Below are 12,958 nucleotides of genomic sequence, written 5' to 3'. Positions count from 1 at the left end.
GGAATCATGCCACACTACACTGTCTACTCCTTCCACTTACCCTGCTAAGCAGAACTCACTGGCTATGTTAACTGGGTAATTATGTTTCAGTCTGTGCCTATACTTTGGGAAGGACATCAAGGTTCACTAAAAATGCTAATTTATTACTAGTTAGAAAGTGGTTAAGCTAGAGAAGGTGCAAAATAAGACCCGGGAATTTAGCTTGGTCTGGAGGACTTTGGTTACAAGGAGAAATTGGGACAGCTGAAACCATTTCCCTGGACAAAGGAGCCCAAGGTGCAATCTTATTTTTCTTAAAACCATAATCCCTTCTGGGATATAGACCATCAATAGGAACTCCCCAGAATCCTCTGACCTGGGCCAATCTTTCAAGTTGCTCCCTAAAGCAAGTTGTAATCCTGTTTTGGGGACCTTGCTCTGCACAATTTGACTGCTGTGATTCTTACAACCTTCACAAATTAAGCGACCAGTGATGGCGGAAAAGTTTCACAAAATGACAAGTTCGTTCTTTCCATCACAACTACGCCTAGTGATGCTCCTACACCTCCAGTCCATAAGCCCAGACCAGGGCAGGTACAACTGGTAGGGTGCCTGGTTGATTCCTTCTCTCCTGTCAACACGGCAGCAAATACCACCTGCTAACATGCCCTGCTAATGGTCATTTTGAATTAACCTGGCCAAGACTAAATATGCCTCATCCATCCATAACACAGCCTGGTCAGTCTACACTGGTCAGGCAATGGATCGACTTCTCAAAGTTACAACCTTGTCTTTAAAGCCCTCCAAACCACTCCCCTCATCTGTGACTTCTTCCATTCCTGCTTACCTTCCCCATGCTCTACATTTGACCCCTGACCATGATCAAACTGTAGGATCAATGGTGATTAATTAAATCATTTAATCATTAAATGAAGATTAATGCAGGTTCAGCATTAACAGGTTAATGGCCAACACATATTCAGAGGGTGGAAGGACCCTGTTCCCGTGGTCTTGCTCTCCCTGACTCCTTAACTCCATTTGCCCCCTTGATGGGCATCAATCTTCCAGCTGCCTATTCTTGCAACTATACAATTTTCCTCTTCTCTTTAAAGCCTCTGTCTTTCTTCATGTCATCACCATGCTATTAAAAAGCTCCCCCCCCCCCCGCATATTTTCATTGGGTGTAGGGGCACTATGGATATGTAAATTGTGCAGCAATCTGACAGTTCAACAAATCTGGATGCATTGCTAAATTAATTTCTGGGCACAAAACAAAGATGCAGCTGCTGTCTTGGATAAATTAGCGTTGGAATCAGTAACACTGCGCGTCTCCTAGACACCATCAAACAAGTCAACCACTGTTAGCAATTAAATCTACAAAATATCATCCACTTGCGGGTGTCTCAGTATTCAGAGTTACATAGAAACTAGGATGCAACTCCAAGGACGCTAATGGAATTTGAAATCACTCCTTCTCACTGCACATTGTTCAGGATGGCCACATCCCTGGGCTGCTGGGACCAGAAATGCAATGAAATGCTCCGTTAAGCGGGTGAAGTGGGGCGGGGGGGGGGGGGAGGGGGAGAGTGTTGGGGTGTCGGGGTTGTCTCTTTTCGCCTCATTTACCTGGTCATCTTTTTGCTGGTTCCTGGCTTTGGTATCCAGGATGTGGTAAGTGCTCTCGTTGTCATCGTGAACGTAATAGATCAAGCGCAAAGGCCACGTTATTTCTTGCTGAGTCGTGTTGCTGCTGTGGTTCAGCGCTGCACCAGCATCCGCAAATGACGAGTCCTCATCAGCACCGCTCAAACGCACAACTGTCAGGGATAACCAGAAGAAAAGGAAATAAACAGCGTTCCCGCTTTGCATCCACAAACGGTTGCACAGCAATGCAGTAATGAACACAACGATCGATTGCTTTAAGAGAAATTTGTGCGTGCATTTCCAAATTAAAACTTATCAACAGCAGTTAAAAAAACATGTTTATTGCTCATTCTGGTTGCTTGTTGCTAAGGGAACAAATTCCCTTTGTTTTATTTAATTCACTACAAAGCCACATCTCAAAGGATTCAACCCCCATTACTAGAAGCCCAAACGTTGCAAATAAGCCTGCACTTGTTGGGAGGGGGGGGGGGGGAGAGGCGGGGAGGGATTTGTATTTAAATAAATGATTCGAGTACTTCTCCAGACACGCTCTGCACCCCAGAGTATCTGCAATACTGGTCCTCATGCAGTGTATCGCGACCAGGCGGCAGACTGCGCTGCATTTCACTATTCCTCACAGTTCATATAAATATATATAGAAAATACAAATAATAGATTTGCACTGTTCCCCCTTCCCTTACGTACCCGTTGCACCAAAAATCTGGAGGATGGAGCCCAGAATTACAGCCAAAAAACAGCAGCACCCGGCACGAATCATGATTCATATTTGTCTGTTGTTTCTTTGTTGCTGGCTCATTCCTTCTCTCTCTCTCCTCCGCCTGCTTTCTTGATGCTCTGCTCAGGAAAGGTGTCGATGCGTGGCGTTGACTACCATCTTCCGCTCCTTTCCTTTTTTCCCATCTCTGCCTCAGCAATGCCTTTCTGTGGACATCTTGTCTAGTGCGACCGGAGCAGGTGCCGCACCTGCGCACTCGGAATCCCTCCCCTCTCGCCGTCACTCGATGCTGAGGTCCACCAATGCCACACATGAGCTGCGCGTCTCGATTTTCTGCTGAATTGTCAGGCGCCGAATTAAGATAATTTCTTAATTTATAATTGATGCGGAAAATAATATTCTGCGGTTTGCTTTATTGAGATCTTTAAATCACGGTGTTTCCCTTTTTTATATACTCATCGCATGCATAATAAACACAAGAAATAGCTGCCGAAGGAGCTGTATAACCGATGAAGTACTATTGAAATAGAGTATCCACCATGCATCTCAGGATACCCATAACAACAAAAGGTTAAAAGGTTGTGAGTTTATGCTCTGTCTCAAGGGCTTCAGGATATATATATGTTTATATAGTGTATGTGTTTATATGTATAAGTAGTTGATTGAGACATATCGGGACCAGTACATTTTGGCCCAATTAAGCAGCTGCCCCAATTAGATGAAGTTTCATAGAAATAGCCAAAAAGATTTCAAAAAGATAAACTTAGTAGCAAATTATGTATTTAAATGAAATACAGAACAAATCAGAACACTACCAGAAGTACTACAGTACTATAAATCTGTATTAGTTTCTAGTAGTTATTGATGGAGGAATTCATTCAGTGCACATAATGAACAAAATCAGCGTAGATACCTCATGTAGACAATGGACTGCCTTTATACAATCCTCTTGATGACCGCATCCTCCAAATCTTCATTTTCATTTTAACATTCAAGGTTATTGTCAATTACCTCAAAGTCTTTACAGTTCCTAACTTGTTGAAGTAGTGAAATCATTTCATATTCACTCCCGGCCATTTCTGGCATCTCCAAGTCTGAGTGCTTGAAACCGCAATGAGCAAAGCAGTTCAGAATTGTCTTACTGCTTATTTCTCAGCAACTATCTGACAAAAATCACTGGTATTTAAACACAAACACACACATGTGATACTATTTAAAAACTGTTCATTCCAAGCATGGTATAGCATCCAATGGCCACACAAATCCGTGCAACAGACACTAGTTAGAACCTAATCGGCAACAGTTTCCTGCCCCAATGGTGAGATCACGTCCCAAATAAATGGAGGGAATTGAGCAATTTTCTCAAATAGATTTTTTCTTTAAGAATTGCTCCAAATGATCAGCTGGCCCGATTAATCGATGGTCCAATTAACTGGATACCACTATATAGATATGCACACATAAATATAGCTAGGGCAGCTGAGGGGTTTGCACAGTACTGTATTTGTCAACGTGGAGTGGAAAATGAGTTTGTAAACCTGGTGGGAGCAAGCGATGTACGGAATGGTAAGGGTGGAGTGCCATAGGAGGGGTATGCGACAGGTGACAGAGAAAGAGTGCAAGGGGTGGGGGGGGCGCAAGTGCAGACACACCCAGCCCTGGGACTCCAGGCAAGGTCATTTGATTCCAAACAATTGGAAACTTGATCATTATAGAATGTTTTTCTGGTATTTCCCTCACCCTGCCCCTTCCCATTCTCAGTCCAAAATGGAGTCCCATTTCAGAATTAGGTTTATCATCACTCAGATACTGTATGTCATGAAATTTGTTTTTTTGCTGTAGCAGCAGTACAGTGCAAAGATAGATATATATAGATAGATAGGGAGAGAGAGAGAGAGAGAAAGATGTTATTGTTACAGCGAGATGCAGCACAGAATCAGAGTCCGTGCAGACGATCAACCACTCTTTTACACTAATCTTACCTAACCCATTTTATTGCCCCTATTACCATCAACTGCCCCATGTTCTATCATTCACCTACACACTACTGGCAATGTTAAGAAGAGAGAGCTGGGATTTCGACCAAGTAGTGGCTTCACTTCTTCTAAAACTACCTTCCCTGATATTAACTTGATATTTTCCTTATTGTTGCAACAAGGAATGTACAGAAAAACACCACTAATCCAGCACCCTCAGGCTTTAGTGGCACTAGACTAGATTGTCCAAACTATTGCATATTAGCATCCCAACAAACTTTTAAGTTCTGATGAAAGGGCTTGACCTGAAACATCAACTGCTTATTCCTCTCCAGTTTGCCTGACCTGGTGAGTTCCTCCAGCGTTTTTGTGCGTTGTTCTGGATTTCCAGCATCTGTAGAATCTCTTGTGTTTACACTTTTAATTTGCCTTTCTTTTTAGATGTTAAACAGTGCTATAATGAACTTCCTAATGAACAAGGTGAGTTTAAGAGGAGCATAGGGACCATGGCCCCAGTGAGTTTAAAGATAGTTAGAAACTTAAAATATCACCAGCATATGTCCTGAAATTTGTTGTCATGTGGCAGCAGTACATCGCAATACATAATAATGAAGAACTGTAAATTACATTAAGTATATAAATATATTTTAAAAGTTAAAATAAATAAGTAGTGCAACAAGAGAAAAAAAAGTAGTGAGGTTGTGTTCATGGATTCCACGTCCATTCAGAAATCTGATGGCAGAGGGGAAGAAGCTGTCCTGAATCATTGAATGTGTGCCTCCAGGCTCCTGTACCTCCTTTCTTATGGTAGTAATGAGAAGAAGGCATGACCTGGGTGATGGGGGCCCTTCATGATGGATGCCGCCTTTTTGAGGTATCACTCTTTGAAGATGTCTTGGATGCTGGGGAGGCTAGTGCCCATGATGGAGCTGACTGAGTTCACAACTTTCTGCAGCTTATTTTGATCCTGTGCAGTGACCTGACTATGATGCAGCCAGTTTGAAATACTCTCCATGGTACATCTGTAGAAATTTGTGAGTATCATTAATGACATACCTACTATCCTCAAAATCCTAATGAAATATTGCTGCTGTTGTGCCTTATTTGTAACTGCATCAATAAATTGGGCCCAGGATAGATTCTCAGAGATGTTGACACCAAGGAACTTGAAATTGCTCACCCTTTCCACTTCTGATCTCTCAATGAGGACTGGTGTGTATGCCCTCATCTTACTCTTTCTGAAGTCCACAATCAATTCCTTGGTCTTGCTGACATTGAATGCAAAATTGTTGCTGCGACACCACTCAACTAGCTGATCCATCTAGCTTAAGTACTCCCTCGTCATCTGCTGAAATCCTTCCAACAATAGTTGTGTCATCAGCAAATTTATAGATGCTTTTTGAGCTATGCCTAGCCACACATTCATGTGTGTAGAGAGAATAGGGCAGGGGCTAAGCATGCAACCTTGAGGAGCACCAGCGTTGACTATCAGTGAGGTGGGGATGTTATTTCTGATCCGCACTGTCTGTGGTCCTCTGGTGAGGAAGGCAAGGATCCAATTGTAGAAGGAGGTACAGAGGTCCAGGTTTTGCAGCTTTTTGATCAGAACTCTAGGAATGATAGTGCTAAACACTGAGCTGTAATCAATAACTGAGCCTGTTGTAAGTATTAATGTTTTCCAGGTGGTCCAAAGCCATGTGATCAGCCAATGAGATCACATCTGCCATGGTCCTATTGAGGAAATAGGCAAATTGCAGTGGGTCCAGGTCCTTGCTGAAACAGGAGTTGATTTTAGCCATAACCAATCTCTCATAGCACTTCATCACTGTAGGTGTGAGTGCTATTGGATGACAGTCGTTAAGGCAGCTCACTCTGCTTTTCTTGGGCACTGGTATGATTGTTGGTCTTTTGAAACAGGTGGGAACTACCAATGTAGCAATGTTTAAACTGGTGAATCGGATGGGGGGCTGGTGAAGGGTGGTGGAGGGAGAGTGGGTGCACTTGCAGCTGTATCCAGCTAGACACGTAGATAATATTTCATTGTGCTCTTTCTTCAAGGTCTTCACAGCTGATTAAGAGGCCCTGGGGTATCAGGAGACAAACGTTCACCTCAGGATGCCCACCCCAGAAATTGCCCTTATAAACAGAGTGTTTATATAGTTGGGTCCAACTGAGCTTTAGGACAATGATGTCAAGCAATTTAGCAAAGGCAATGTCAATAACTATCAAAGGAGTTGGTTTGGATTATTCTATTTGAAAAAGATCAATTTCACTACATCAACTTTGCTTAACATTGTTTAACACACAATGTCAAGTAATATACTTGAGTGTTTTATTTGGTGTTGTGTGTAACTGGACTGCTATCACTCATATCATCTTTCAACAAATTGAATTACCAGTTCACTAAGTAGGAGTATCTTCATTTTTGACTTAAGCATCATCTGCCGTAATTCTGCTCACTTGCAAGTCTTTTTGTAGCTCCTTTTGACTCACTTTATACACCTCTGACCCCAGTTTTGTGTAATCCCTATAATTCAGCAATTTGCAGTTTTTCTGAGTGCAGATTATATGCAGGGGTGGCACAGCAGCATCGCAGTTAGTGTAACACTATTGCGCCAGGAGTTTGTACGTTCACCCCATGACCACTTGGGCTTCCTCTGGGTACTTCACTTTCCTCCCACATTCCAAAGACATACAGGTTAGTAGGTTAATTGTTCACATGTGTATAATAGGGTGGCACAGGCTCATTGGGCCGGAAGGGCCAGTTTCTGGGCTGAATCTCTAAATAAATAAATGCAGATTAAAATCTACAGTGGCCCCATTACGTTTTAAGTGCCTGCAAACTTGATAGCACTCCCCTAACTGGCACCCACTGTTCCTTCTTTTTCAGACAATTACTTACCCACCTCTGTTTTTTATCTATGAGATAACCTGAGGGTTTTTTGCTCGTGCTGAGATTATCCAGAGCACATAACTAGACTAATCCGGCTGATGTGGCCTTTCAGACGGTTGAGTTAATCCAGTATACTGTCACACTCATTCTGGTGAATGTAAAGGTTTTCATGCCTCTATGTGAAGTAGAGCACAGGACATGTCCCTAGTATTTCATCCAAAATTTATCCAATGACCAACAATGCTGACAAAACAAGTCTGTTCATTGCGTATTCTTGAAGCTTGCTGTGAAAATCTTCAGTTTTTTAATCATTACCACATTGATAATGCTGCAAAAAGTGCTTCACTAGCTGAAAAGCACTTTGGCAATGCAGACGTCAGAAAAAACACTGCAAAATTGCTTATGTTTTCATTTTTTATTTTCAAATTTCTGGAAATGTTGGAATAGAGTCCTACAAAATTTTGTCAGTCAAATATTGGAGTTGGGATGTTAGGTTGCAATTGTACAAGACATTGGTGAGGCCATACCTGGTATATTCTGCACAATTCTGGCTACTTTATTACAGGAAAGGCATGTAGTGCCTATAAAAAGTATTCACCCCCTTTGGAAGTTTTCATGTTTTGTTGTTTCACAACATTGAATCATAATGGATTTAATTTGGCTTTTTGACACTGATTAACAGAAAAAGACTCTTTCATGGCAAAGTGAAAACATATCCTTACAAATTGGTCTAAATTTATTACAATTATTAAACACAAAATAATTGATTGCATAATTGCATCCCCCTCAAGTAAGTATTTAGTAGAAGCACCTTTGACAGCAATTACAGCCTTAAATATGTGTGGATAGGTCTCTATCAGCTTTGCATATCTGGACACTGCAATTGTTCCCCATTCTCCTTTACAAAACTGCTCAAGCTCTGTCAGATTGCACGGGGATCATGAGCGAACAGCCCTTTTCAAGTCCAGACACAAATTCTCAATTGGATAGAGGTCTGACCTCTGACCTGGCCACTCCAAGACATTAACTTTGTTGTTTTTAAGCCATTCCTGTGTAGCTTTGGCTTTATGCTTGGGGTCGTTGTCTTGCTGGAAAACAAATTTTCTCCCAAATTGCAGTTCTCTTGCAGACTGCATTAGGTTTTCCTCTTGATTTCCCTGTATTTTGCTCTATTCATTTTACCCTTTACCTTCACAAGCCTTTCATGGCTGCTGCAGTGAAGCATCCCCACAGCATGATGCAGCCACCACCATGCTTCACGGTAGGGATGGTGTGTTTTTTGATTATGTGTGTTGTTTGGCTTATGCCAAACATAGCATTTAGTCTGATGGCCTGTAAGCTCAAATTTTGGTTTCATCAGACCATAGAACCTTCTTCCAGCGGAATTCAGAGTCTCTGATATGCCTTCTGGCAAACTCTAGCTGAGATTTCATGTCAGTTTTGTTCAACAGTGGCTTTCTCTGTCAGTTTCCCATAAAGATGCGACTGGTGAAGCACCCGGACAACAGTTATATGAGCAGTCTCTCCCATCTCAACTACTGAAGCTTGTAACTTCTCCTCCTGTCATAGGTCTCTTGGTGGCCTCCCTCACTTGTCCTCATCTTGCACGGTCACTCAGTTTTTGAGGACGGCCTACTCCAGGCAGATTTACAGCAGTGCCATATTCTTTCCATTTCTTGATGATTGACTTAATTGTACTCCAAGTGGTATTCAGTGACTTGGAAATTTTCTTGTATCAATCTCCTAACTTGTGCTTTTCAATAACATTTTCACAGAGTTGCTTGGAGTGTTCTTTTGTCTTCATGGTGTACTTTTTGCCAGGATACTGACTCATCAGCAGTTGGACCTTCCAGATACAGGTGTATTTTACTACAATCAATTGAAATGCCTTGACTGCACATGGTGATCTCCATTTAACTAATTATGTGATTTCTAAAACTAATTGACTGCACTAGTGATGATATGGTGTGTCAGATTAAATGGAGTGAATGCTTACACAATCAATTATTTTGTGCTTTATATTTGTAATTAATGTAGATCACTTTGTAGAGATCTGTTTTCACTTTGATATGAAAGAATCTTTTTTCTCATAATCAGTGACCAAAAAAGCCAAATTAAATCTGCTGTGATTCAATGTTATAAAACAATAAAACATGAAAACTTCTGTGGGTGAATACTTTTTATAGGCACTGTAATTAAGCTGGAAAGAATACAAAAAGACTTACAAGATTATGGCCAGACTCAAGAGCTTGAGTTATGGGGAGAGGTGGGGCAGGCTAGGACTTTATTCCTGTGGTGTAGGAGACTAAGAGGTGACATTGTAGAGGTGTATAAAGTCATGCGGGGGAATAGAAAGAGTGAATGCACTCAGTCTTTTCCCAAGTAAAGTGTCAAATAATGGGTTAACAGTCTTGTGTACACTCATGAAATTTATGAGAATAATGGTGCACGTTCTAATGAGATTTACTGGAACAATAGTGTGATCTCTTATAACTATGACTAAGCTGTTCAAGTATATCATAAGCAGCATCTGCTGACCTTGTAATGTCCGACTATCAGGATTGTGGTAGGCAGTTATAAATAAGAATGTGCTTTTCTGCACGTGTATAGAAGGAAGAGCTCCAGGCACTTTCTTTGGACTGCACCAAGGACCAGTGTTAAGAATGATGCCTGGAAGGTTCTGAAACCAAGCCTGTCATTCCCAATCAGTGGATTAGGTGCATGATCAGTTGCAAAGCAATTAGTTGTATAAGTATGCATTCTTTTGTCTGTATTATTCATTGCTATAAGAACATTGTGTCCTTTGCCTTTCTTTTAACTGAACATTAGACCAAGCTCCAAAAAACCACTTTTTTTGTAGAGCAAGGCACCTGTGCAACAGAAAGGGAATGAAAACCTAGAGGGTAAAGGTTTAAGGTGAATGGGGCAAGATTTAAAAGGGACCTGAGGGGTAACTTCTTCACATAAAGGGTAAACACAAAGTACACTGCAGATGCTGTGGTCAAATTAACATGTACAAACAAGCTGCAAGAACTCAGCAGGTCCGGCAGCATCCGTTGAAACAAACAGTCAACATTTCGGGCCGAGACCCTTTGTCAGGACATATGTTTATATGGAATAAGCTGCCAGAGGAAGTGATTGAGACAGGTGCAGCAATGTTTAGCATGGATGAGCTGGGCCTAAGGACCTGTATAACTCCATGACTGGGCAGCAGGGTGGAGATACACCCCTATCAGAGGAGGTGTAAGGTGCTCCTTCCCTCTGCTAGCTGCAGGTCACCCTTGGGGAAGGTGTAGACCCCGAACCCCCTGATCAGAAGTCACAGTTCCAGGCGGAGTCATAGTTCCAGGTGGTGGATGGCCAGCAGCTGGTGCACATCACAAGCCCTGGTTATGTGACCACTGACGCCAGGCAGACAATCTCTGAATCTCTGAAGAAGGCAATGGCAAATCAATTCTGTAGACAAATTTGCCTGGAACTATCATGGCCAAAGACCATGGTCGCTCATGGTCAACATGGCATAGAATAATGATGATGAACTTGATGACTCTATACATTAGGGATAATTTACAGAATCCACAAATACAATTCAATAGTTCAACAGTTCCATTTAATATCAGAATATTAATATTTAATGTATACAATATACATCCTGAAATTCTTGTTCTTTGCAGACATCCACAAAAACAGAAGAGTGCTCCAAAGAATGAGTGACAGTTAAAATGTTAGAACCCCAAAGCTGCCCCTGTTCCTACCCTCCCACGCACAAGCAGCAACAAAGCCACGACCCACCCCCACTTACTTCTGTAATGAAAGCATCAGCAACCTCCACTCACCAAGAAAGCAATAGCAAAGCCCCCAAGAGAGACCACAATCTGCAGTACCACAAAAACTAATTGTTCATCCAACAACTCTACGTACCACAGGCTCTCTCTCTCTCCCCCAATAAAAGGAAAATGGGGTGTGAGAGGGGAGACAACTCACAATAAAACAACTCACTGATTTATGATTATAAAGTCTGCTCAGCCACTTTTTTTTAACCAAGTTCTCTGACTTGGGAATTGGCAACAAACTCTCCCCCACCAGTGAGAGAGAGAGGGAGCATGATTGACTGAGTACAGAGATCCTGACAGCTGATCCTCTGTTCCCGAGTGTCCATTTTCTCCCACAATGCTTCAGTTGGCGACGCAGCTTAGAATCAGCTCATCCACAGGGCAGCAAAGCCTTGGAACCCTGAAGGTGTGCTCGTCTTCTAGGCTGTGTCCTTGGGATTTTGCAAAGCGTTAAGTCATGAGCCCCTGGGGGTGGGTCCCTTGACTGCAGAGAACCAAAGTCTAAGTGTAACACCAGATCAGGGTCTCCATCAAAACCCCATTCACTCTGAAAAGGAAAAAGAGGGACATCAAAGGTAGAAATTAAGCTGTTTCTGCAGATGAGCTTGAAGGAGTCACTGTTAAATGCCATCATAGCTCCATCCCCCCAATACATAGAGCACCCAGTGTCAGGATTGAGCCCTTACTACATACTTTACTTTTATTGTCACCAACAATTGATACTAGAGCGTACAATCATCACAGCGATATTTGTTTCTGTGCTTCACACTCCCTGAGGTACAAATCAAAGTAAATATAATAAAAATTTAAATTATAAATCATAATTAGAAAATAGAAAAGGGAAAGTAAGGTTGTGCAAGTCAGGTCCGGATATTTGGAAGGTACGGCCCAGATCCAGGTCAGGATCCGTTCAGCCGTCTTATCACAGTTGGAAAGAAGCTGTTCCTAAATCTGGCCGTATGAATCTTCAAGCTCCTGAACCTTCTCCCGGAGGGTAGAGGGACAAAAAGTGTGTTGGCTGGGTGGGTCGTGTCCTTGATTATCCTGGCAGCACTGCTCCGACAGCGTGCAGTGTAAAGTGAGTCCAAGGATGGAAGATTGGTTTGTGTGATGTGCTGGGCTATGTTCATGATCTTCTGCAGCTTCTTCTGGTCTTGGACAGGACAACTTCCATACCAGGTTGTGATGCACCCTAGAAGAATGCTTTCTATGGTGCACCTATAAAAATTAGTGAGGGTTTTAAGGGACAGGCCAAACTTCTTCAGCTTACTAGGAAGTAAAGGCACTGGTGGGCCTTCTTGGCAGTGGACTCAGCTTGGTTAGAACAAGTCAGGTCATTTGTGATATTCACCCAGAGGAACTTAAAGCTTTTGACCTGTTCCACCTGCGCACCACCACTGTAGATGGGGTCGTGCAGTCCGCTACTCCTTCTGAAGTCAACAACCAATTCCTTCATCTTGCTGACGTTGAAGGATAGGTTATTGTCTTCACACCATGCCATCAGGTTCTTAATTTCCTCCCTGTACTCAGACTCATCATTACCCAAGATACGGCCAACAATTGTGGTGTCATCAGCAAACTTATATATTGAGTTCGATGGAAACTTGGCTACACAATCATGGGTGTACAGTGAGTACAGCAGGGGGCTAAGTACACAGCCTTGTGGGGCACCGGTACTCAGACTGATTGTAGAGGAGAGCTTGTCCCCTATTTTTACACCCTGGGTCTTGTCCGTGAGGAAGTTGAAGATCCAGCTGCAGGTTCCGGAGCTTAGGAATCAGTTTATTTGGAATGATGGTATTAAAGGCAGAGCTGTAGTCAATAAAAAGGAGCCTTACATATGCGTCTTTATTCTCCAGGTGTTCTAAGGAGGAATGTAGTGCCAGAGAGATAGCAT

General features: G+C 42.4%; 1 protein-coding gene across 6 annotated transcripts in view; it reads right to left on the bottom strand.

Annotated features, from left to right (window-relative positions):
* LOC140728193 (disintegrin and metalloproteinase domain-containing protein 23-like) overlaps positions 1-2,624 on the bottom strand; it is a 160,661-nt gene extending 158,037 nt beyond the window's left edge. For all 6 annotated transcript variants that reach the window (XM_073046567.1, XM_073046564.1, XM_073046563.1 and 3 more), the window contains exons 1-2: positions 2,329-2,624; positions 1,606-1,796 (exon numbers count right to left, since the gene is read on the bottom strand). In XM_073046567.1, coding sequence (XP_072902668.1) covers positions 1,606-1,796; positions 2,329-2,401 — 264 coding nt within the window. In that variant the 5' untranslated portion in view covers positions 2,402-2,624. The remainder of the gene's footprint in view (positions 1-1,605; positions 1,797-2,328) is intronic.
* Between the last annotated feature and the right edge of the window lie 10,334 nt (positions 2,625-12,958).

The sequence above is a fragment of the Hemitrygon akajei genome, chromosome 5 (assembly GCF_048418815.1).
Source record: "Hemitrygon akajei chromosome 5, sHemAka1.3, whole genome shotgun sequence".
Taxonomy (NCBI): domain Eukaryota; kingdom Metazoa; phylum Chordata; class Chondrichthyes; order Myliobatiformes; family Dasyatidae; genus Hemitrygon; species Hemitrygon akajei.
The sequence above is the reverse complement of the archived record's forward strand: the minus strand, read 5'-3'. Positions and strand labels throughout refer to the sequence as shown.